The 24,114-nt window shown below is 47.7% G+C and overlaps 1 protein-coding gene across 1 annotated transcript in view; it reads left to right on the forward strand.

The window, feature by feature from the left end:
• Positions 1 to 1,466: 1,466 nt before the first annotated feature.
• Positions 1,467 to 24,114, forward strand: part of DNAH1 (dynein axonemal heavy chain 1) — a 125,875-nt gene continuing 103,227 nt past the window's right edge. Inside the window, exons 1-12 of the mRNA XM_032791392.2 lie at positions 1,467 to 1,708; positions 2,825 to 2,897; positions 7,313 to 7,487; positions 8,289 to 8,445; positions 9,044 to 9,176; positions 12,189 to 12,350; positions 12,777 to 13,029; positions 15,994 to 16,151; positions 16,978 to 17,189; positions 20,965 to 21,263; positions 22,057 to 22,207; positions 22,669 to 22,862. Of these exons, the coding sequence (XP_032647283.1) occupies positions 1,493 to 1,708; positions 2,825 to 2,897; positions 7,313 to 7,487; positions 8,289 to 8,445; positions 9,044 to 9,176; positions 12,189 to 12,350; positions 12,777 to 13,029; positions 15,994 to 16,151; positions 16,978 to 17,189; positions 20,965 to 21,263; positions 22,057 to 22,207; positions 22,669 to 22,862 (2,183 nt within the window). The 5' untranslated portion in view covers positions 1,467 to 1,492. The remainder of the gene's footprint in view (positions 1,709 to 2,824; positions 2,898 to 7,312; positions 7,488 to 8,288; positions 8,446 to 9,043; positions 9,177 to 12,188; positions 12,351 to 12,776; positions 13,030 to 15,993; positions 16,152 to 16,977; positions 17,190 to 20,964; positions 21,264 to 22,056; positions 22,208 to 22,668; positions 22,863 to 24,114) is intronic.

Here is a 24,114-nt window from a genome sequence, read left to right on the forward strand (position 1 = left end):
TGCCCTGCTTCCTGGAGCTGCTTGAGGTAAGTGCCGCTCAGAGCCTGCACCCCTGAGCCTCTTCTCACGCCCCAGCCCTGATCCCCCCTCCCACCCTCCAAATCCCTTGATCCCACCCCAGAGCACCCTCCTGCACTCCAAACCTCTCATCCCCAGCCCCACCCCAGAGCCCGCATTTCCAGTCGGAGCCTGCATCCCTTCCTGCACCCTGATCCCCAGCCCAGAGCCCCCTCCCACCCCTGAAATCCTCATTTCTGGCCCCACCCCAGAGCCTGCATCCTCAACCAGAGCCCTCGCCCTCTCTCATACCCAACTCCAATGTTGTGAGCATTCATGGCCTGCGATACAATTTCTATTCCCAGATGTGGCCCTTGGGTCAAAAAGTTTGCCCAGCCCTGGGCTAGACTTTAGGCCTAGCTGTGAGAAAGGACTGGTGCACTAAGCTGCACCGCCCCAGAAATTGTCTTCAGAGGCATTATGATGTAGAATTCCCATACATTTATGGTAATAAGCTATAACAGGATAAACATATTTATAGCTGTATAACTGCATCAACACTAGGGGAGCTGTACTGCTTTGACTAGTCCAGTTTAGTTAGAGCAGTAACATTTTTGTATTTAGACAAGCCCTTACTTCAGGGCTGAATATCGCAGCCCTTGGTTTTTCATTAACATCTTGCCACGAGTCTGAAGGCTGCACTTCATTAGCATCTGCAGTTATGTAAAGATTTTTTATATCAAAAATAAAGGCACACATCAGTAATATCTGCCTGTACTTGTCTCTCCCCGTTGGAGGAATAGAAACTGTGAGTTGAGATCACCAGCAAAAAAAAGAAAAGGAAAGAAAGCTTTCCCTGCAGTAAAAGGGAGTGGGGAGCTTCTGGCTATATTTTAATATTCAACAGGCCTCACTTAGACACCTCTGCTTTACTTGTCTGAGACTGAGTCAGAACTTACACCTGGGACTATCTGGGTTTAAGTTTACTAGAATCAAGTTACATATGGAGAGGACTGTTACCTTTAAGGGATTTGGTAAAGCTCCTACATACCTGATAGGGGCCTATAGCTCATAGGGGCTTATGTGATAGTTTCAGTGTGGGCCTGGGTTGCTTCAGTTCTGCTGGCAGTCTCTTGGATGCTGGGAAGTCTCTGCTGTTTAAGAAAAGCAGCTTTTCAAACATTGGCTGTTGAGTTTTCTCCTCCAAAACCTGTGTGGAATAATGAACCCTTTTGCCCAGGGTTAGTGAGCAATCCAATCACCTAGGTGAGACAGATGGCCACCAGGTCATAAAAGTAAAGTGTGGGGATCAGTCATGGCAGGCAGTCAAGTGCATCTTGTTACCCACTCATCTGCTTAGTGAACCAGCAATGTAAAAAACTGCTGAGAGGTATTTTACAAGTGGTGGAGACACAGTGCTAACAGTATCAATTGGTTTTCTTTCCGTAAGGCCCAGGATCGCTTCACAGCACTTTTCCCCTGACTGGTGGAGAATATGGATAAGACAAAGAAAGAATTGACAAACTCGCTAGGGAGGAGCCCCTATTCTCTTCATTCCAACAACCAGGCTCAGGTCTTGGACCCGAGCCCAGGAGCCAGCTCAAGCCCAACAGAAAGCATCTACAGGGGGACCAACAGGAAATACCCAATGATCAAACAAAAAGGATTTTACTCTGATGTGCTCTGTCCAGGAGCCACAGCTTTCTTGGGGGTAAGTGCAAAGAGCCTCCTCTTTCTTCATCTTTTCTATTGGAGATCCACAGATCATCCTAGATGTAAGGATCCATGTGAAAAGCAGATAATCCGCAAGGCTTTCTCATGCAGAAAATAGGACTGCAGCTTAGAATGACACCTACCAATCACAGAACTCCTTGGCTTTCTTGTCCTCTTTTCTCTTGCCTATAATTTTCCCCTCTGCTCCTCCTTTGGTCCATCTCTTCACCCAATCTGCTCAGAGCAAGGCAGGGAGCAGGTAACAATGTCAGGCCTTGCATCCTATCTCCCATTCTGCAGCTGTTCCCTAGATCAGAGCCCTCATAGGATTTGAGTTTTCCAGGATAAAGCAGCAGTGCTTTGTCTATCACAAATCATGATTTCCTTGAATTACTGGGGGGCCTTTCCCTCAATGCAGTCACAGTGTTATGTGTATTATCAAGTTATTGTGGCACAGAACTCCATGCGCTAGTAAATGTATGAGAATGGATCTTTAGCTGGTGAAATAAGCATAGCCCAACTGGCTTCCTTGTTCTTTAGCCCTCTCTCTAGAGATCTCTGGTTGGTTTCAGGCTGCATTCTCTTAGCAATACCCTACCTCTGTGTGTGTGGTGCTATGTGCCCTATCCCTTTCTGGAGATACTCCCTTTGCCTCTTACCGCCTTTATCCATGGCACTCTGTTTCAATATGTCCTCTCTAACTCTGGTACTTCAAGCCCTCACTGAAGGTTCTTTCTTCCTCTCCCTGTGTGACACTCTCTATAAATCCCCTTACTACCCTCTCTCTCGGTTACTTTCAGGCAGGCTTTGGTGGCGTTTCTGCGGGAGGTCCGCCAGTCACGCGGATTTGGCAGCAGTTCTGCGGGTGATCTGCCTGTCCCACGCCTTCATCCCTTTTGCTGCTGAAACTGCAGGACTGGCAGACCTCCCGCAGAAAAGCCGCCGAAGGCTGCCTGACTGCCGCCCTCACAGTGATTGGCAGCCCGCTGCCCGCGGCTTGCTGCCCCAGGCATACGCTTGCTGGGCTGGTGCCTGGAGCCGCCCCTGCTTTTTGTGGCCCCTCTCTCTTACCTCTGACTCGCCCTGGTGATATTCTTATGTGCTGGATTTGCAGGATGTGTGCGCTGGTCCCAATGTGTACAAGGATTTACTGAGACAGGCTGATCTTGAGCAGCACACGCCAAAAGGTAAATGCACTGAAAAGAATAATGCCGCTGCCTGTAGGCATGCTGGGAAATGGGGCCTTAAAGGGTTAATGTTGGTAGCAGTAGGCATGCTGGGAAATTAGTGCTTCAGCTGATTTCTTTAGGCTAGAAGAGCATTGGAAATACTTCTGTGATTCTGTTCTCAAAGCCAAGGATGATCCCAACGTGATGGAATCATTTGCGAATGGTGGAGTGAAGTGAACCCCCAGGTCAGTAGAACGATTTCCTTCATGAACAAAAAGCGATTTACCAACTGTCAGGGTATATCTGGCCCCTGTGATGTCCACAGAGCATTTGGGTCCCTATCTAATCTTATGAGGCGGCTCTTGTAGCTAGACCTATGAGGTACCCCTGAGAAGAATAACAAGATTAATGTCACTCTGAGCACTCTGTCCTTCACAGGTCCATTATGCTTGAATGTGGGGCACAACCCCCACTCCACAGGCACAGAGGTTACCAATGGCAGTGGAATGTGTCCATTACTGCTGAGGGAGGTGCAGGCAGGAAATGTACACCCTCCCTTCATCTCCCCCACAACCCCCCTTTTGCATGTTCTGGCGTCCAGCTCCATACTCACTCTGCAGTGGAGCTTTGCATATTGGGAAAAGGGATCTGGCACTCCTTTCCGACTTGCAAATGGTGCACGTGTCCTGGAGGCTGGAGTATGGCCATAGAGACTGACTGAGAGGAAAGGATCTTTCCCTTCCCCAGAGCCTGGCAGACCCATAGGACACAGTCTAGTTATTTGGATTGTAGGCTGGGGAGCGATGGAAGCCATATACCACCTTACTGTGCTTTAGATGTGCTATTTATTGTCCTGAGTAAAGGGAAATGACTTCATCCACAAGTGAATCTTGACAAGACCGATTCATCCCTAACAAGTGGAGATGGATCTTTATTTATGATATGCTACTTATTTAATGGGGAAACAATCAGGCTATAAGTATAAATGCTGATGACACACTAAGTATTGACATAAATAACTGATAATGCACAAAGTGCTGCAATGAATAGCTTCATAGATTTCAATGAAGTGGAATGCCACTATGGGAATAGTAGCATTTACTGACCGTAGATAAAAACCAGGGCAGTTCTATGAAGAAACCAAATCAACATTTGTGCAGGGTTAAAGATCTTCTGTTCAAATCTCTGTGCTTTTATTGACTCTTCAGTAAAAGCAAATCTTCAAAAAAATCATACAGACAATTCATGATTCTGTACAATATTTGATTAATGATATGAATAAAAAGGAGATGAAATATACAGAGCAGCCTGTTTAGGATTGATCTCCATTAGTCTAAATGTTATTTTTAGAAAAAGCGAATGTTAGATTGGTATTTTTGTATTACAAGGATTCTAATCCTGAAATATTATTGACATCAGCATTTTTGCTTTCAGTGAAAGGTGCAGGTGCTCAGTGCCTCACAGAATTGGTTTCAAAGGCCCTGATCCTGCAAACTGCTCTGCATAATTGTTTTAATGTCTGTAGGGCTCTATATGGGCACCTAGATCGAAGTACACAGAGCAAGTTGCAGGATTGGGTCCAAAGTCATTAACAACCTTAATCACATCCAGGTGTCCAGTTTAAGGCCCCAAATCCAAAGTTTCTCCTTGACCAGTATGAAAGTTTCTCAAGTAAGAGATGAAAGAGCCCACACTCCCTCAAAGTCCTTTATCTTATTTTTAGCTCTGTATTAGGCTCTCTCCAAGGAGATGATGCTCTTTACATCTTGCAGCCAATTACTTATTTCAGGTAACACATCAAATTCCCAGCTTCTTGCAATTCTTTTATTTGCAGCTAATGATGGTATACTTAGTCATCTAAACATTTATGTTTTATTTATAGGTTATCTAAGATGATGATTTTCTTTGGGCCAAAGCCTTGGAGATCTTTACTTGTTGCTAGAGCACACTTCACACTGAAGACAATAGGCCAAAGTCCTGAGATTGCTAGTCAGTTTGTATTCAGGCCTTAATCAGACAAACTCCAGTTGAAGTGAATGGAAATTTTGCCTGAGTGAGAACTGAATGACTGATTCCTTTTGAGGTTTGCCTGAATAAAACATGAGTAAGCCCTTCAGAATGTACTGGTTATCTGACTTGCTCTCAGTCTAGATTCATATGCCTCTCATCACTGTAGTATCTGAGCAACTCAGTTATTAATGAATCTTACCTTCACGATAACCGTGATACTGCAGGAAAGTATCTTCTCCACTCTACCAATGGGGAGCTGAAGTACTGGGTAGATTAAGGGTTTTGCCTAGGTCTCCTGAGTCCCAGTCTAAAGCCCTATCCGAAATCCACATACTGTATAGTAATTCTTAATGCCCATTATTGCTGTCACTGAGCCCATAGTGTTATTTTGGTATTATATAAACACAATAACATGTATAAGCACCCAAACAAAGAAAGCTAGGGAGAAAACAAGGTTGGCTTCCACTCATCAGGACAACCTGACTCAGGGTCTGCTTGACTCCTCCACTCACTCGTGTCATAAGTAGATAGGTAAGGGTTAATTTTCTTTTACCTGTAAAGGGTGAACAAAGGGGGAACCAAACACCTGACCAAGGGGGAGGGGGGGGGGGGGGGGGGAAGGGGGGGCGGGGGGGGGGGGGCGGGGGGGGGGGGGGGGGGGGGGGGGGGGGTGGGGGGGTGGGGGAGGGGGGGGGGGGGGGGAGGGGGAGGGGGGGGGGGGGGGGGGGGGGGGGGGGGGGGGGGGTGGGGGGTGGGAGGGGGGTGGGGGGGGGGGGGGGGGGGGGCGGGGGGGGGGGGGGGGGGTGGGGCCGGGGGGCGGGGGGGGGGGGGGGGGGGGGGGGGGTGGGGGGGGGGGGGGGGCGGGGGGGGGGTTGGGGGGGGGGGGGGGGGGGGGGGGGGGGGGGGGGGGGGGGGGGGGAGGGGGGGGGGGTGGGGGCGGGAGGGGAGGGGGGGTGGGGGGGGGGAGGTGGGGTGGGGAGGGGGGGGGGTGGGGGGGGGGAGGGGGGCGGGGGGGTGGGGAGGGGGGGGGGGGGGGGAGTGGGGGGGGGGGGGCGGGGGGGGGCGGGGGGGGGGTGGGGGGAGAGTGGGCGGGGGGGGGGGGGGGGGGGGGGGCGGGGGGGGGGGGGGGGGGGGGGGGGGAGGGAGGACAGGGGGGGGGGGGTGGGGGGGGGGGGGGGGGGGGGGGGGGGGGGGGGGATGGGGGGGGGGGGGAGGGGGGGGGGGGGGGGGGGTGGGGGGGGGGGGGGGGGGGGGGGGGGGTGGGGGGGGGAGGGGGGGGGGGGGGGGGGGGGGGGGGGGGGGGGAGGGGGCGGGGGGGGCGGGGGGGGGGGGGGGGGGGGGGGGGGGGGGGGGGGGCGGGGGGGGGGGGGGGGGCGGGGGGGGGGGGGGGGGGGGGGGAGGGGGGGGGGGGAGAGGGGGGGGGGGTGAGGTGATGGGGCGGGGAGAGACCATCAGAGACCGTGGTATTTTTAAAATCTGGGAGGGAACTGAAACTCGGGGTCTTTTTGTTTTCCTCGGCTGTGAGTAAACAAGCTTTTCTTCTAACTCCTCTTTTTTCAAATATTCTACTATTAAGTGTGAGTACAAGGACAAAGTAATCGGCTGTGATGTGCTTTGAGTTGTATTACATGGGTGTTGATTTGCTGGACTGGTTTAATTGGGCTATCTTTAAATCAGACTGTTTATTCACATTTTCTTATAAGCAAGAGCCTGTATTGATCTATTAATGCAGTATTATTGTTTTGTATTTTCTTTCTTTTTAATAAGTTTCTTTTTTAAACTTATGGAGTTTCTTTTCCTAGATGAGGCCAGATGGGGAGAGGAATTCTGTGCCGGAGCTGTTACATCTGTGACAGCTGCGGGGGAGGGAAAAGCCCAAGCTCTGTGTCTTATCTTCCTATTGTCCCAGGGCGGGAAAAGGCTACGGACAAAGGGAGGGTGAATCTCTTGTGGTGAGACTGACTAGGTTGAATGCGTAGCCTCGGGAAGCTAGATTGCCTCTCTGGTTGTTTTCAAAGGGATAGGACAGCATCCACGGCTAACCCAGGAAAGGGGGAGCTGGGGAGAGATAGACGGAGACCCAGGGGCTCTGATCTTGGAGGGGGTCCCCCAAGGAAAGGTTTGGGGAACCCGAGGGGGCCGAAACCCTGGAAAACTTCGGCTGGTGGCAGCGAAATAAGATCCAAGCTGGGTATAAGCTTGGGAAGGTTCACAGTAAGCACCCAGATTTTGTACGCTAAAGTCCAGATTTGGGAAAGAGTTTACCAAAACTCGTGTAGTATGGTTGCTGTGACTCGTGCAGATTGCCCACATGTGCACCCCAAGGGGTGGCATAGTTCGTCTATCTGTGTGTATGTGCATGTGAACATAGATACATTGTTTTATGAACTTAGAACTTTGCTTGTTTTTTTGTTTGATGTCAGTCACAACATTTGAAACTCCCGAGAACATTGAATCTTACCTGGACAAACAAATGATTGGACCAACCACTGAGATCCTGACCAAGTCAGACTTCCCACTGCAAGCGTTTAAGCCAAAGGTGCAGCTTCCCTTTCAGGGGCTGCCAGGACAGTGCCCTCGGAAGATTGAGATAGAGAGGTAACCTGAAGAAGGGGGATAATGTGATAGCTCTTGTATACATTGAATAGCCACACAAGAACTGGGTACTGAAGTTCGCTCTGAAGATACAGAAGTACTATGCAGATAATGTTTCAAGAGGGACAGTGTTTTATTGTAGGGTTTAGCCTTACCCCTTGCCACCTGCACAACGCTGTTGACCTAGCCTGCGTCGAGAGAGGATCACATGTTGACAGAATGACTTAAGCTTATTGTGCTTTGTAGATGTTGGAGGTGGCAAAGACCTCTGAGATCACCCAGCCCACCCCTGACAATGCAGGAATGATCCCCTAGAATAAATGTCTTAGGAAGGAATTTTCAAAGTGCTCAGCCTTAGCCTAACCCGGCTCCCACTGGGGTCAATGGTAAAACTCCCACTGAAGTCATGCATCCGACGAAGTGGGTATTCACCGACAAAAGCTCATGCTCCAATGTGTCTGTTTGTCTGTAAGGTTCCACAGGACTCTTTGTCACTGTTTACAGATCCAGACTAACACGGCTACCCCTCCGATACCACTGAAGTCAGTGGGTGCAGAGTTAGGCCAACCCTGAGCACTTTAGAAAATCCCACCCACAGTGTGTTGTTCAGTATACTATTAAAAGTTCCATCAGTCTGTTCTGCCTTCTGGGTAGTGTCCAATTGTTACTGCATTGGTGCCATATTGAACCTGTAGTTATTAGCACAAATGTTCTTCCTGTAGCAGACTGAAAAAACAATTGAATAATGACAATTCATATAACTTCATTAAGTATAACCATTCAATCTCATTGACTCCTAACTAGGAGAAGACGGCTATATCTCAAACTAGATATTGCACAGCTCTTAGCCAAAGAGGGGATAGATTCCAATCACCTGATGCCCAGGCACCAAGACGCTGACAATATGCCAACCATTGAGCAAAAGAGAGATCCTCTCTTTCCCATCTACCTCCCACTGCAGGTAAGTGAGCAGCTTTAGAACTGTCATCTGCATTACTATTGACGCTCTCGGGACTCACTGAAAAGAGCACAGCACATGATTTAGTAAGAAACAGAGATGAACAGGTGAATATTTTAGAATAGAAGCCATGGGGGCTGGGATTCATAGGATTCAATCCTGCATGGTGCTGAGCATCCCCTGTAAGTTAATGAGTGCCTACAACTTTCATTACAGTCAATGGGACTTGAAGGTGCTCAGCGTCTCGCAGGACTGTTCCAAAGACAGTTGTTTAGGCTTCTGTAATACCATTATTACACAAATTCAGATTTCCTTCTGAATGCAACTGTGGGCAGCATTGATTGCTGGGACTTCTCCAGTTGAGAGTCTCTTCCCCATCTCTACTATCTAGAAGAGAGGAACTAGTCTAGTTGCCATCCTTGGAAATAAGTCCTTCATAAGGCAACACGTTATGCGGTTTCTGCACCTTTGCTGTTTCCCCCGTTATATAAAATTCAGGGAGTGCATGTTTCTTTTCCTTCATAAATTTCTATGCCATATTGTTATCTTCTTCCCCAGGCAGAGATTCATTTCCATTGCTTACATTGTCTTGCCTATGTAGATATTTGATGATGAAGAGTATGACTGCCGGACTCCTGAAGAGTGGCTCTTGCTGGGGTTGGAGCCAGGATCTCAAGACAGAAAGCCAGTTCCCGGAAAAGCACTTTTACCTACAGATGATCAACTGGGACACGGTAAAGCATGACTAAGCTATAGTTCGGGTGTTCTGCACAGTAACATTGGGCTAATGACACTTACAGGATCATTGCAATAGAATGGTTAGCATTTGGAATGGAACTGTCCGACTTAGATGAATGTAATGCTGATGAATGGAACATAGAGATGATCAAATGAAAGTGAGTACTTGGGTAACAGGCTCTAGTGGTTAGAGCAGGGGACTAGGAGTCAGGAGAACTGAGTTCTGCTCTAGTGGTTAGAGCAGGGGACTAGGAGTCAGGAGAATTGAATTCTGCTCTCAGATCTGCCACGCATTCATTGGATCTTGTTTTTAGAAATAGCTTCTGATTTTGCAACCTCATTTCTGTGCCTGGAAATAATTGCAGGCTAATTTTATAGTTCTTAAATGTTTCTTCCCTGATCAGACCTGCAAATCAATAAGTTAGAAGTCTAAATACTATGAAACATGTCCGTGTTTACCTGTGGGTGCAAAACTGGAGGCCAAGGTTAGGGTCTTCTGAAAATTGGAGCCACTGTGTGTGTGATCCAGTCCTGTTGTTTCAGAACTTAAACGATGGGAAGAACACATGGAGCAAATGTCAGGAAGCAATTGCATGCATGACTATTCTGCATTGTTGTGCTGGGTACTTTATTTTATATATATTTATTTATTAAAGAAAATCTTCAGCTCAGAGCAACTGAGGTTGACCTTATGAGACATATGACAGTGAAGAGGAGCAACTTCAGCCCAGTTATTTTAATTGAGAAATCTCACCTGCCACAATACCTTGTGAGAATCAACTAAACTCTTTTTAGAACATAAGAGCCTAAGAACTATCTAGCCCAGTATCTTGTGTTCCATTGGCCAGTGACAAATGCTTGAGAAGGAATGAACAGAACAGGGCAATTTATAGAGTAATCCATCCCCAGTCATCCAGTCCCAGCTCCTAGCACTCAGAGGTTTAGGATACCAAGAGCAAGGGGCTATATCCCTGACTATATTAGCTAATAGCCATTGATGGACCTATCCTCCATGAACTTATCTAATTCTTTTTTGAACCCAATTATACTTCTGGCCTTCACAACATTCCCTGACAATGAGCTCTTTGGGGAATCCATGGTTATGTGTTTATCTTGTGTTATGTGAACGGACGGTTCACATGGTTATCTTGTATTATGTGAATGGATAAATAACACTTCTTTTTCACTTTCTCCTCACCATTTGTGATTTGATAGGCCTCTATCATATCCCCCCTTAGTCATTTCTTTTCTAAGTTGAACAATCCCAGTCTTTTTAATCTCTCCTCACATGGCAGCTGTGCTGTACCCCTAATCGTTTTTGTTTCCATTCACTATGCTGCTTCCATTCCAATATATCCTTTTTGAGATGGGGCAACCAGATCTGCACACAGTATTCAAGATGTGTGTGTACCATGGCTTTATATAGTGGCATTGTGATATTTTCTGTCTTGTTATCGATCCCTTTCCTAATAGTTCCTAACATTCTGTTAGTTTTTTTAATTGCCGCTTCACATTGTGCAGGTGTTTTTCAGAGAACTATGCAATCCACAATGACTCCAAGCTCTCTTTCTGCTGGTTACATCTCATTTAGACCTCATCGTTTTGCATGTATAGTTGGGATTATGTTTTCCAATGTGCATTACTTTGTATTTATCAATGCTGAATTTCATCCACCATTTTGTTGCCCAGTCACCCAGTTTTATGAGATCCCTTTGTAAGTCCTCTCTGTCAACTTTGGACTTAGCTGTTGAGTGATTTTGTATCATATGCAAACTTTGCAACCTCAGTTAACCCATCTTTCAGATCATTTATGAATACATTGAAGAGCACGAGTCCCAGTACATATCTTTGTGGGCCCTGGTATTTACTTCTCTCCACTGTGAAAACTGGCTGTTTATTCCTACCCTTTGTTTCCTGTCTTTTAACCAGTAACTGATCCATGAGAGGACCTTCCTCCTTATCCCATGACAGCTTACTTTGCTTAAGAGCCTTTGGTGAGGGACCTTGTCAAATGCTTTCTGAAAGTCCAAATACACAGTATCTACTGATCATACTGAACACCCTTTTCCACATGTATGTTGACTCCCTCAAAGAATTCTAATAGATTGGTGAGGCATGATTTCTCTTTACAAAAACCATGGTGTCTCTTCCCCAACACATCGTGTTCATCTATGCTTCTGATAATTTTGTTCTTTACTATAGTTTCAACCAATTTGCCTGGTACTGAAATTAGTCTTACAGGCCTGTAATTGCCAGGATCCCCTCTGGGGCTTTTTTTTTGCTTTTTTTTTTTTTTAAATCAGCATTATATTAGCTATCCTCCAATCAGAGGCTGGTGCGGTAGGTGATGTATCACAGCTAGTAGTTCTGCAGTTTCAACTTTTAAGTTCCTTCAGAACTCTTGGATGAATCCCATCTGGTCCTGGTGACTTGTTACTGTTTAATTTATCAATTTGTGCCAAAACCTTCTCCATTGACACCTTAGTCTGGGACAGTTCCTTGGATTTGTCACCTTAAAAGAATGGCTTAGGTGTGGAAATTTCCCTCGCATCTTCTGCATTGAATACAGATACAAAGAATTTATTTGGCTTCTCCTCAGTGGTCTTGTCTTCCTTGAACGATCCTTTAGCACTGATTGCTTGGCAGGCTTCCTGCTTTTCGTGTATTTTAAAAAAATTGCTGTTAGTTTTTGTGCCTTTTGCTAGTTGCTCTTCAAATTCTTTTTTGGCTTGCCTAATAATATATATATCCTTGACGTGCCAGAGTTTATGTTCCTTTTGATTTTCCTCAGTAGGATTTGACTTCCAATTTTTAAAAGATGTCTTTTTGTCTCTAACTGCCTCTTTTACTCTGTTTAGCCATGATGATTTTTTTGTTGTTGTCTTACTGTTTTTTTTATTTGTGATTTACATATTGTTTGAGCCTCTATAATGGTGTTTTTTAAAAGTTTCCATGCAGCTTGCAGGCATTTCACTTTTGTGAATTGTAATGATTATATCTTTCATCAGAGGATCCCAAAAGCCACGAGTTGATCTATAAGTGGGTCAGTGTTGGCGTCCTGGATTACGACAAGGAGACAAAACTGTACTTGGTACATAAGACAGACAAAAGGGGAATGGTACGGGATGAAGAAGGGAGGCCTATTCTAAATGGAGGAGTAACTCCAGAAGGTGTGTTCTGACTAGGGTTCATTAGGAGATGTGAGACGTTCATTTACCCCGTTTGTTTCCTTTTCTACCACCAGGGCCCTGCATTGTAATAATACTTTTCCCTCTCCTTCCCCACCACTGAGGGGCTGGACATGATTCTTCCTGGAACCAATGCCATTCGGGGGTAATGTGGGTAATTTGGGGATATTTGAAGTACGCGCCATTTACAGGGGTTAAGGATGCTGCCATTTCAGCATTGCAATCCCCTGCCAACCGAGACCTGAACTCTGATCCCTCATTTGGCAGCCTCTTGTACTGCCACCACCCCATCAGTCTGACCCTGATTGTATATTCAATCTGTTGGCTACACTAAATAGGGAATCTGATTTCTGCATTCACTGTGGACCCCAGTGTGTGTTATTTATGTCTTCCCTTCTTTCCCCCCAGGGAGAGCCCCTCTTATGCCATGTCAGTACTGGGTGCCACGAGTCCGTCTGCTCTTTCTTGCGGAAGACCCCCATGTGTTTGCCCAACGTGTGGTTTCTGCCAATACCCTGCGTAAGAAAACACAGGCGCTGTTGCGGTACAATCTATATGTGGACTGCATGCCAGTGGATGGGCTGAGGAGCATTGATGAGAAGAGCCTAGGTAGAATGAAGCAGCTGGCAATGAGCACTTCACACCTGAGAAAAGAGATACGGTGAGTATCCCATTGATTCTTCCCTGGGGGCTAGAAGAGGCTCATTGAAAGACTCAGATCATGGCTGTGCTTTCAGTGTACTGTACTGGATGTCTGCATAGTGTGACTGACTTCCCTGGGGTGCAGCCTAGAACTAGGGTACCACTGAGCCCTTTGTCTTACCAACCTGGGCTCCCTCTCTCACTGTGCTGCTCTCACACAAGCTGCAGATCCCTCCAGATCTGCCCTCACACAAACACTCACAGGCAGGGACACACCCAGCTGTGTTACATGAATGCTTTTACCAGCCATCCATGAAACAATAATAGAGAGGCTCCAACCAGTTCCCCAGCCTAGGACCCCAGAGCTGTACTGTCTTGCTCTGGTCAGAAGCCTGACCAGTATACGTTTATTACCCAGTACGCACCTCCTTCAATGTGGAGAGGACATTGCACCAGCCCCTGTTCTTGAGCAGATTTCCCTTTGGACTTCAAACAACACACTGTTTTAGGTAAAAAAAAAATATAAAACAAATTTAACTACAGAAAGATATAATCACTTAAAAATCTAAGAAATAGATACAGATCAAAGTTGGTTACCTAAGAAATAAAACAAAATCGCAATCTAAGTTCTGTACACTAGATAGGATTTGAATCAAGAAGTGTCTCACCCTGATGGTACAAACAGTCCACCAATCTTTCATACACAGGCTAGAAATCCCTTCAGCCTGGGACCACATCCTCAGTTCAGTCCTTGTTCCTAAGGTTCCAGGTGTTGAGTTGTGGGGGGCGGGGGGGCAGTGAGGCCAAGTGATGATGTCACTTCCCCCTTTTATAGTTTCTGCCTTGTGGAGGGAACTTTATTGTCCCAAACAAAGCCCCCAGCACAGTTATTTGAAAAGTATAGGCACGAGATGGAGTCCTGGGTCACATGAGCTGGTCACATGCCCTTGCATACTTTGATGAGTCATGGCAGCAGGACCAGCTTTAGGGCAATTCCACCAATTCCTGGGAATTGGGCCCCGCAGTGTCCGGAAGAGGGGCCCCACACCTTCCACTGAAGTGCCGCCGGAAACAGCGGCAACCAGTTGAGCTGCTGCCAAATTGCTGTTGCTATCTTCGGCGGCAGCTCAATCGCTGCCACTGTCTTTGGTGGCATTTCGGCGGCAGCTCTTTTGAATTGGGCTCCGCACGTCCTATATTCTGGCTAGAACATTCACAGAAAAGTTCATCAGGTGGGAGTAAGCTTCTTTTATGGCCTATTGTATTTCTTGATGGGCCATCACCTTGAATGGTTTGTCCACAATGTGCAGGCGAGACTGGATGTAAACTACCTTGTGGATGTTAACCAGGAGCAAACACATTTGAAATACTGGTATAAAGTCAAGTATCAGAGGGGTAGCCGTGTTAGTCTGGATCTGTAAAAGCAGCAAAGAGTCCTGTGCACCTTAAAGACTAACAGACGTATTGGAGCATGAGCTTTCGTGCATGAATACCCACTTCGTCGGACGCATCCGACAAAGTGGGTATTCACCCACGAAAGCTCATGCTCTAATACATCTGTTAGTCTATAAGGTGCCACAGGACTCTTTGCTTCTGGTATAAAGTCAATATTTCTAACTTCAGATATGAAAATGATACATGCATACAATTAGGATAATCATATTCAGCAAACCATAACTTTTCCACTGATACCTCACATGACATATTTTGTACAAGATTTGTTGCAATTATATAACACTGGTGAATATGGGAGTGCCAGGGTGTTGCTTTGGAGTACAGAGAGTCACAGTAGGATAATGCCAAGAGATGGAAACTTTCATAGAAGCTGCACATTTTCAGTTACAGACACTGGAAACAGCTTCCAGAGCACAGATTGTCAATGGTCTCTACATTAGGCTATGGACCACCAGCTCTCTGCAGAGTGCTTCCTGGTGGTCAGCAGAGAGCTGTACAGTTGTCTGGGGCCAGCTGCCTTTGTGGCTGATCATCAGACTAAAAGAAAATATGCATAGGGATCTTGTGTAATCAAATCGAAAAGGAAAGGAGTAACCTGGTTACAAATGAGACAATTTCTCTGCTGAGATACAGCCTAGGCTAGGGAAAAGTTTGAGAGTCCCTGGGCTTGCTGAATCATCATCTCCAGTGGTGGTATTGCCTTCCGTCCCTTGGAATGAACAACTGCATTGACCCCCTTCAGAAATGTGGCGGTATGAAGAGCTGTGTGGTCTAGCAGCCTTGACTGGAGAGTAAGGTCTCTGTTTATGAACAGAGATGTAGCCAGAGAGAAGTACTCTGCTTGAAGTGAAAGACAATATCATTATAGAATAATGGCAGCTGGAGTTCAGGATCAGGAAAATCAGGAATTTTATACTTTCAGTAAATATTCAGAAGGGCATTTGAGAAGATGGCACATATACCCCTAGCATTCACACACAGCTTTCTCCAGCCCTTAGATGGTTTTTCTTCGAACTTTGTAATCCTTTTCTTCTCACATCCCCCTGTCCAAACCATGTTTCCCTTCCACTTTGTTCTGTAGCAGCAATTCAGATAAGATGATCCTAATCAGCTGCTAGTCAGTTTCATTTTGCTGCAACCAGTGCAAGCAGAACAGACTAGTACAGAGACAGCTTAACAACTGGAGGGCAAGGAGGATAGAGAGAGAGAGAGAGAGAGAGAGAGGAGTGCTAGTTCTAGCTTCAAATCTAGTCCTCTCTCACACACACATCATACCCAGCAGGGTGAGACACCTTTGCAATGTCACTGTTTTGTCCTGTGGCCCCACACTCCGCCAATGAACCTCAAACCTGCATCATCATCTGCTGTTCTATTCCTGGGCCTCCATAGCTCTGCTAATGTAATTCAGATATTTTTAGTAAGCAAGCTAAGTGTAAGTGAACCTAGGAGAAATAATTTGGGGGTAAGTCTTTGAGAATTGGTGCAGATCTGAGTGGTCACTGTTCATTCATTTTATAATTGTCATCAGTGTGTTGAACTGTCTGCAATGCCTGGAAAAGGAGGTGAGCCTAGACTATGAACGCACCATGAACAAGATTATCTTTGATGGAGTCATCACATCCAAGCCCCAGACGTTTTCATATGTCACCCTGCCAGAGAAAGAGGAGGAGAAGGTGCCAGAGAGAGGTATGGGATCTGGTAAAGAAAGTTGTGCTCCAGTTGGGTTGCAAGGATCCTCCTATAAAATGATTTCTTCATTATTGTGGGAGACTTTCAGACACACAGGTTTATAATGCAAGAGGATGTACAAGGTGGTATGTTTGCCGGTTATTCTGGGGGACCGGCAGACAGCCAGAGTGGATGCATGCATGGAGAACTCATTTACGTTAGTGGATTAGATTATGAATGATCCTTGGAAACTGTATATGTGTATCTGGGACCAGAATTTGGCCTTGACACTTTGAGTGAGATTTGCACAAGCTGATGCATTCCATGGACAGTCCAGCTTTATTAACAGTGGCTGGAATGCTGGGGGCAAACTGTGGAGGTTTCAGGGCCATGCTTAGGAGGGAGGAGGCCTCTCATTTTCATTCATGTTCAGAATCTTGATTTCTTCTTTGTAGCAGCCTCTGCGCAGTCCCATTGTGAGACATGGCCCCCACCCCTTGGCCATTCCTGCCATACCAAAAAGAACCTCATGATGGAGGACCTATGAATCAGAACATCAGATCTGTCCTAGGGCCAGGGCTCCATTTCTGTGCATGGACAGAGCAAATGTTTGTTAGTTATGAAGTCCCCTAAAGTGGGGAAGTGGAACTTTTGGTGCCAACACCAGCCCTTTCATCCAGCTTCAGGTAGGCAGAACACTTGGTGTCTGCTGGGACTACTTATGTATGTAAGGACTACTCACATGAGTAAAGTATTATGGGATCAAGCCATATGTTGGTCCCAACCTAAAAAGGGATTGCAAATGCTCTTCCTCTTAAAATGACACGCTCTCTTTTGTTGGCAGGGCTGGTCAAGATCCCAGACTATCCATTTGATGAGCAACGGGCATCTTTTATTTTTGTCTCGCTCCTGACCAGGCCAGAAGTCATCCTTGCCTTATCGCAGGTGCGGGATGAGTGCAACAAAGCTGCAGCCATGTCTCTGTTTCATTCAACCTTGTCTAAATATGGCCGGCTAGAGGAGTTTGAACAGATCCAGATGCAGACCTTCACCCAGGTAAGGAAGGGCAGAGAGGGAACATTTGCTTAAGGGGAGGGAAGATACAGAACAATCAACAGGGCTCTTAGCATATACCAACCAGACCAAGCCAGACAGATCTTAGAAATTATATAATTGATTTATTGCAACTGGACAAAGCTTTTCTAAAAAACATGGGGCAAAATCTGCATTGTAGATTTCCAAATTGTTGTTGTTCCTTCTCCCCTTATTGTTATAAGAAACCAGAGCTTTGATTCCACTAAAAATACTGATTTTCTTAAGATCCTCTCACTTCTTTTAACCACAGGGATAATGAAAAAACGGAATTTTTCTGAGTTCGTATTAGTTTTGTTAGATTTTTTTCACACAATTTAGTGAAAAAACTTTAGTTACTAACAACCATAGAGTAAAAAAATAAAACCTTATAAATCTCTTATATCTTTCATCAGAGGACTTTCATACACTGTGCAAGGCTGCTTTATCATGAGAAACTGAGACAGAGAGAAGCTGAGAGACTTGCCCAAGGCCACCCAATCTGGGACATGAACCAGCCAGGAAAAGAGTGTTTCATTTTAATAGGCAGAGTGTATACAGTAACTCCTCACTTAACGTCCTCCCGCTTAACGTTTTTTCAAAGTTATGTTGCTGCTCAATTAGGGAACATGCTAGTTTAAAGTAATGCAATGCTCCCTTATAACATCGTTTGGAGGCCTACTCTGTCCACTGCATTCTGTGGAAGAGCAGCAAATTTTCAAGGGAGCATTGCGCAAGTTCCACTTCTCTGCCTCCTCCTCCTTCCTCCCAGCGCTTCCCCCACCGCCGAACAGCTGTTTGGCGGCACTTAGGACTTTCTGGAAGGGACGGGGAGGAGCAGGGAAGCACTGTGTCTCCACTCCTTCTCCTGCCTCCCAGAAAGTCCTAAGCGCCGCCAAACAGCTATTTGGTGGCGCTTAGGACTTTCGTGGGGGAGGGAAGGAGCAGGGATGCAGCATGCTCTGGAGAGGAGGTGGAGTGGGGGTGGGAAGAGGTGGGCCTGGAGTGGAGCAGGGACAGGAAGAGGTGGGCCTGGAGCATTCCCGGCAAAGTCGGCACCTATTCTTCTCCAGGGAAGCTGCCACTGCTGCTGCGAAGGTGCTTCCTAATGTCCTTGCCTGCAACAAGCTGTGCCTGTGTGGGGTAAGTCAGGGGCACTTCCCAATTACAGTATATAATGCCGTTTGTCTGCCCCCCAAAAAATTCCCTTGGAACCTAACCCTCTGCATTTACATTAAGTCTTATGGGAAAACTGGATTCATTTAACATCATTTCACTTAAAGTTGCGTGTAGAAGGGTGGGACCAGGGCTCAACCCTCCCTGAGAGGCAGAGGGGAGCCACACCGGCTCACCACACACTGTCGGCCTGGTCCCTTGGCTTCAGGGTTGAGGCGACAACGTCGAGTCCCTTGGGAGCTCAGGCCTTCCTCTGTAAGGCTGAGCCCCAGTAGTCTGACTTCCCAGAGTTAATAGGCTCAGGCCCTCAGGCAGGGCCGAGCAGCATTAGTCTGGCTTCCCAGAGTCAATAGGCTCAGACCCTCAAGCAGGGCCGAGCAGCAATAGTCTGGCTTCCCAGAGTTAATAGGCTCAGACCCGCAGGCAGGGCTGAGCAGCAATAGTCTGGCTTCCCAGAGTTAATAGGCTCAGACCCTCAGGCAGGGCTAAGCAGCAATCAGTGAGTTTGTAGGCCGGGCCCTGGAGTGGGGCGGGGCCCCAAGCAGTTCAAGCTCAGGCCTAAACCCAGTAGATAAGCCCGGAGGAAGGGGGAGTCTGCCACCCTTGGAAGGGTGGCAGGGGGGACGCAGGCCCTCCCACTCAACTGCGTCCCAACCCGGGGCCCTAGCAGTGACAAGGATTCGCTGCAGTCAGTGGGGATCCTGGCCGCAACACACTGACATAGGCTCAGGTAAATCTACAGCCTGATAGGGGTCGGCTACCCCCGGGCCACTTCCAATCTCCTCCTCACTGGGTACCTGCCATTCGCCGGCGTCGTCCGGTGGGTCCCAGACCATGGGTTCCTCAGGATACCGGGCGTCGGGAGGTCCAGGCCACTTCTCTGGGTACCAGGCGTCCGACACAGGGAAACTCAGGCAGCTCCTTTAGATGCCGGGCGTCGGGGAGCTCAGGCAGCTCCTCCGGGTACCGTGCAGGGGGTAGGTCAGGCCAGCGCTCCGCCGGGTACCGTGCACGGGGTAGGTCAGGCCAGCGCTCCGCCGGGTACCGAGCACGGGGTAGGTCAGGCCAGCGCTCCTTCGGGTACCGTGCACGGGGTAGGTCAGGCCAGCGCTCCTCCGGGTACCGTGCAGGGGGTAGGTCAGGCCAGCGCTCCTCCGGGTACCGTGCAGGGGGTAGGTCAGGCCAACGCTCCTCCGGGTACCGTGCAGGGGGTAGGTCAGGCCAGCGCTCCTCCGGGTACCGTGCACGGGGTAGGTCAGGCCAGCGCTCCTCTGGGTACCGTGCACGGGATAGGTCAGGGCAGTGCTCCTCCGGGTACCATGCATGGGGTAGGTCAGGCCAGTGCTTCTCTGGGTACCGAGCACGGGGCAGGCTGGGCCCGGCGGGAGCTCGGGCACCAGTGTCTGTCCTCTCCGGCAGCCTCTCCCCAACTGAGCGCTGGGGCCGGGCTTTTATACTTCCTGTCCCGCCCCTTGACTTCCGGGGGGCAGGGACAGGCGGCGGTGGCTGTACCCACTGCCGCGCCTGTTCTGGCTTGTCTCTCTCCGGCGCGGCAGGGAGTGAGGCCTCCTTGCTACATTGCATTTTTCAGGAACATAAGTACAACGTTAAGTGAGGAGTTACTGTGTAAGGACCCCAACCCTCCTGACCCTCAGTCCTGTACTCTGTCAATGAGAAAATGCTGTTTCCCTTTGCACTTTTGAAATTTGATTTCTACACACACATAGCAGAAGTCCATGTAACAAGTTTGAGTCTTAGTAGCATTTTAATGAATCAAAGCATTGCAGGAGTCTGCTGCCCTTCAGTTAGCACCTTCCTATCACTTTAATCAGTTCCAAAAGAAGACAAATGTGCATCCCTCATTTCTCAGTCATATTTTACAGAGAGTTTTATGGGGGACCCCTATGAAATACAGCTTCTGATACTGTTCTGTAGAAAACCATGGAGAATAGTAAATTGGAAACTAGGAGAGCGGTAAATAACGAAGAGGACTGATCCAGAGCAATCTGGATTGCTTGGTAAACTGGGCACAAGCAAACAATGTATTTTAAGATGGCCAAATGTAAAGTTATACATATGAGAAAACAGAATGTAAGCCATACTTACAAGCTGCAGGGACTCTGTGCTTGGTAAGTTGTAGTGGATTCTCCATCTCTGGAGGTTTCACTAAAAGACATACCCTAGAGCAAAGAGGAAGTATTTCAGGGAAGTTCTGTGACCTGTGTTATGGAAGATGTCAGACTAAAAGATGATCGTAATGGTCCCCTCTGGTCTAATTTGTGACAACAGGGAAAGAAAGCAGAAGCTTAGGTGACATGGAGAAGCACAGGTCTGATGTTTTCTCAACAGCAGACCTTTTCATGAGCCTTTGTTAAGGAACTAGATATATAATATGTTGGGTACGTATCCATAAATATGAGGGTTATTGGTCAACCAAAATGGATTGGAGATGACAGGACTTGTTTCACAGCGGATTGGTATTGGACTGGCACTACTGGTCCCTGCCAGTGGTCAATAGTCGCCCTATTGTTTTCCCATCAGTCCTCTGAGGATAAATTCTTCACTGCATGTTTCTTTGTTCTAGGTTCAGATGTTTCTCAAGGACACCTGGATCAATACTCTCAAGATAGCAGTAAAGAGCAGTCTGAGGGAGATTGGTAAAGGGTGGTACAATCTGTATCAATCCAACTGGGGTGTATACCAGATGTCCAAGCTACATAAGCTGATGGAGCTCATCAAGTTCAACTTGCAAGACTCTGTGCGCTTCCTGGTCCAGGACTCCCTGGTCAGCTTCACTCAGCTTTTGCTGGATGCTTGCGGCAATGTCCTGAATTGCTCGGAGGATATGGAATGGGGAGGGGACCTCATCAACAGCCCATACAAGTAAGGAGGAGAGAGATGGGAGATTAGGCTTGGGGGAGAACAGGGGAGCAGGGAAGAATATAGTATTTGTAATTACCATAGATTTTTGCAGTGACACTTTGCATTTGGGTTGGGGTTTCATGGTGCTGCTCATGACGAAGAGGAACTCAGTTCCATCCCTCTCTCTTGACATGTCTCCAGCACAAACCCTGGAGCAGTGGTCCCCAACCTTTTCGTCTGGCGAGTTCCAGACAAAGGGCTGTAGTGGCAGTGGAGCACCCGCCGAAATGCCGCCGATTTTCTGCGGCATTTTGGTGGCGACGCTTCTCGATGATGTCCCTTGTTGACAGCAAGCAGCAGCATCAAGAGGCTTCGCCACCGAAGTGCCGCCGAAATTCGGCGGCATTTCGGCGGATGCTCCACTGTTGGCCAGGACGCGGGCGCATTTAGATGCCCCTGCAGGCGCCATGGCGCCCACGGGCACCACGTTGGGGACCCCTGCCCTGGAGCCAGGGGAGGGAGGCATAGAGCTGGGCGAATCCCCAGCTGTCCTGTTAGTGCAGGCCTTATTGGAGGCCAGGATCTGGTTCAATATTTTCAATGCACTTTACTATTGTTAGCTAATGAATTCTCTCAACACCCCAGGGAGGAAGGTGACCACTACTAGTTCTATTTTAGAACCTGGAGAAGTGAATAAGGCCACACAGCTGGTCAGTTTCACTGTTGGGATTTAAACACACAGCGCAATAGCAGTGTTGCAAGTGCCATTCTTTCTGCAAACAGCCACGTAACACCCCATCTCCTCCCTTTGCAGGCCACGAAAGAATCCTCTCTTTGTGGTGGATCTGATTCTGGATAACAGTGGGGTTCACTTCAGCACACCTCTGGAAAACTTCGAGACCTCCCTCATTTCTCTGTTTGACAAGGGAATCCTGGCGACCCATACCATACCACAACTGGAGACAGTGCGTTACTCTGGGGAAATATTAGTATGACAGAGACTAAGTGGCCTAGAGACCCAGAATGTATGGCAGCTGATGAGAGTGGAATCATGAATGGCAATAGCATGTAGACTAATGGCCTCAGACCTGTTAGGGAAAGTCCCTTTGGAGTATATCCTCTTCTCTCCGTTGAGAGGAAAATTTGTCTTCCAAGATCCTCCTATCTTTCCTCTATATTTATCTTTTTATTGGGGCTGGGGTTGCATAAATGAAGTAATTCATGATGCAACAGAGAAGGATGGACCACATAACCTTCTAGAGGTACCTTCCCTCCTGATGATGATTGTATGACCCATCTTACAGAGCAATACATTGTGAAGAATGTGAGTTCTTCACGCTGTAAAACTTGTTCCCCTGCTGGAGACTGAGAAGCTACAGGGTGATCCTGCTTGTTTTGAATGACCTCTCCTTTTGTACTCTTCCAGTATGTGCTGGAGAACATGTTTATTAGAGGCACACCATTGCTGGAATCGGTAGGCCTGCACGAGCCCCCTGTGGAAGAACTGCGCACCACTATCCAATCCACCATCCGCAAGGCAGTGATTCCCCTCCAAGCCTACGCCAAGCAGTATGAGAACCAGTTAGAGCTGAATAATAATGACATCCAATCCTTTCTAAAGTAAGTAACATCAAGAGGGGACACCACAGACCTGACTTCTATGTCCTTAGAAACTTATTACTATGAATTCTAATGAATTCTCTCAACACCCCAGGGAGGAAGGTGACCACTACTAGTTCTATTTTAGAGCCTGGGGAAGTGAATAAGGCCACGCAGCTGGTCAGTTTCTCATGTATCCTTGCTTAAGTGTGTGTGTATGTATTCGTTGTTCTGTGCTCCCAAAAGTGTGTGGCATGCACTCCAGTGAACAGGTACAAGGAGTGAGCAGAAGGAGACTTCACTGATAGAAAGGCATGAGACGTACTGTCCTAGGGATGTGGGTTCCACGACCACCACTCCTTAGAGAAGGAGGCGGGTGGTGGTGGTTGAGGACTCCCTCCTAAGAGGAACTGAATCATCTATCTGCCATCCTGACTGGGAAAACCGAGAAGTGTGCTGCTTGTGAGGAGCTAGGATTCATGATGTGACAGAGAAACTGCCGAGACTCATCAACCTCTTGGATTGCTACCCCTTCCTGCTTCTCCACATGCGCACCAATGAGACTGCCAAGAATGACCTTGAGCAGATCACTGCAGACTACGTGACTCTGTGAAGAAGGATAAAGGAGTTTGAAGCACAAGTGGAGTTCTCGTCCATCCTCCCTGTGGAAGGAAAAGGCCCAGATAGAGACTATCAAATCATGGAAATCAATGAAAGGCTATGCAGGTGGTGTCAGAGAGAAGGCTTTTGATTCTTCGACCATAGGATGGTGTTCCAAGAAGAAGGATTGTTAGGCAGAGACGGGCTCCACCTAACGAAGAGAGGGAAGAGCATCTTCGCAAGCAGGCTGGCTAACCTAGTGATGAGGGCTTTAAACTAGGTTCACTGGGGGAAGGAGACCAAAACCCTGAGGTAAGTGGGGAAATGGGCTACCAGGAGGAAGCACGAGCAAGAGAGTGCAAGAGGGGAGGACTCCTGTCTCAGACTGAGAAAGCGGGACAATCAGCGAGTTATCTTAACTGCCTATACACAAATGCAAGAAGCCTGGGAAACAAGCAGGGAGAACTGGAAGCCCTGGCACAGTCAAAGAATTATGTTGTGATTGGAATAACAGAGTCTTGGTGGGATAACTCAAATGACTGGAGTATTGTCATGGATGGATATAAACTGTTCAGGAAGGACAGGCAGGGCAGAAAAGGTAGGGGAGTTGCACTGTATGTAAGAGAGCAGTATGACTGCTCAGAGCTCTGGTATGAAACTGCAGAAAAACCTG

Source organism: Chelonoidis abingdonii, chromosome 16 (assembly GCF_003597395.2).
Source record: "Chelonoidis abingdonii isolate Lonesome George chromosome 16, CheloAbing_2.0, whole genome shotgun sequence".
Lineage (NCBI taxonomy): Eukaryota > Metazoa > Chordata > Testudines > Testudinidae > Chelonoidis > Chelonoidis abingdonii.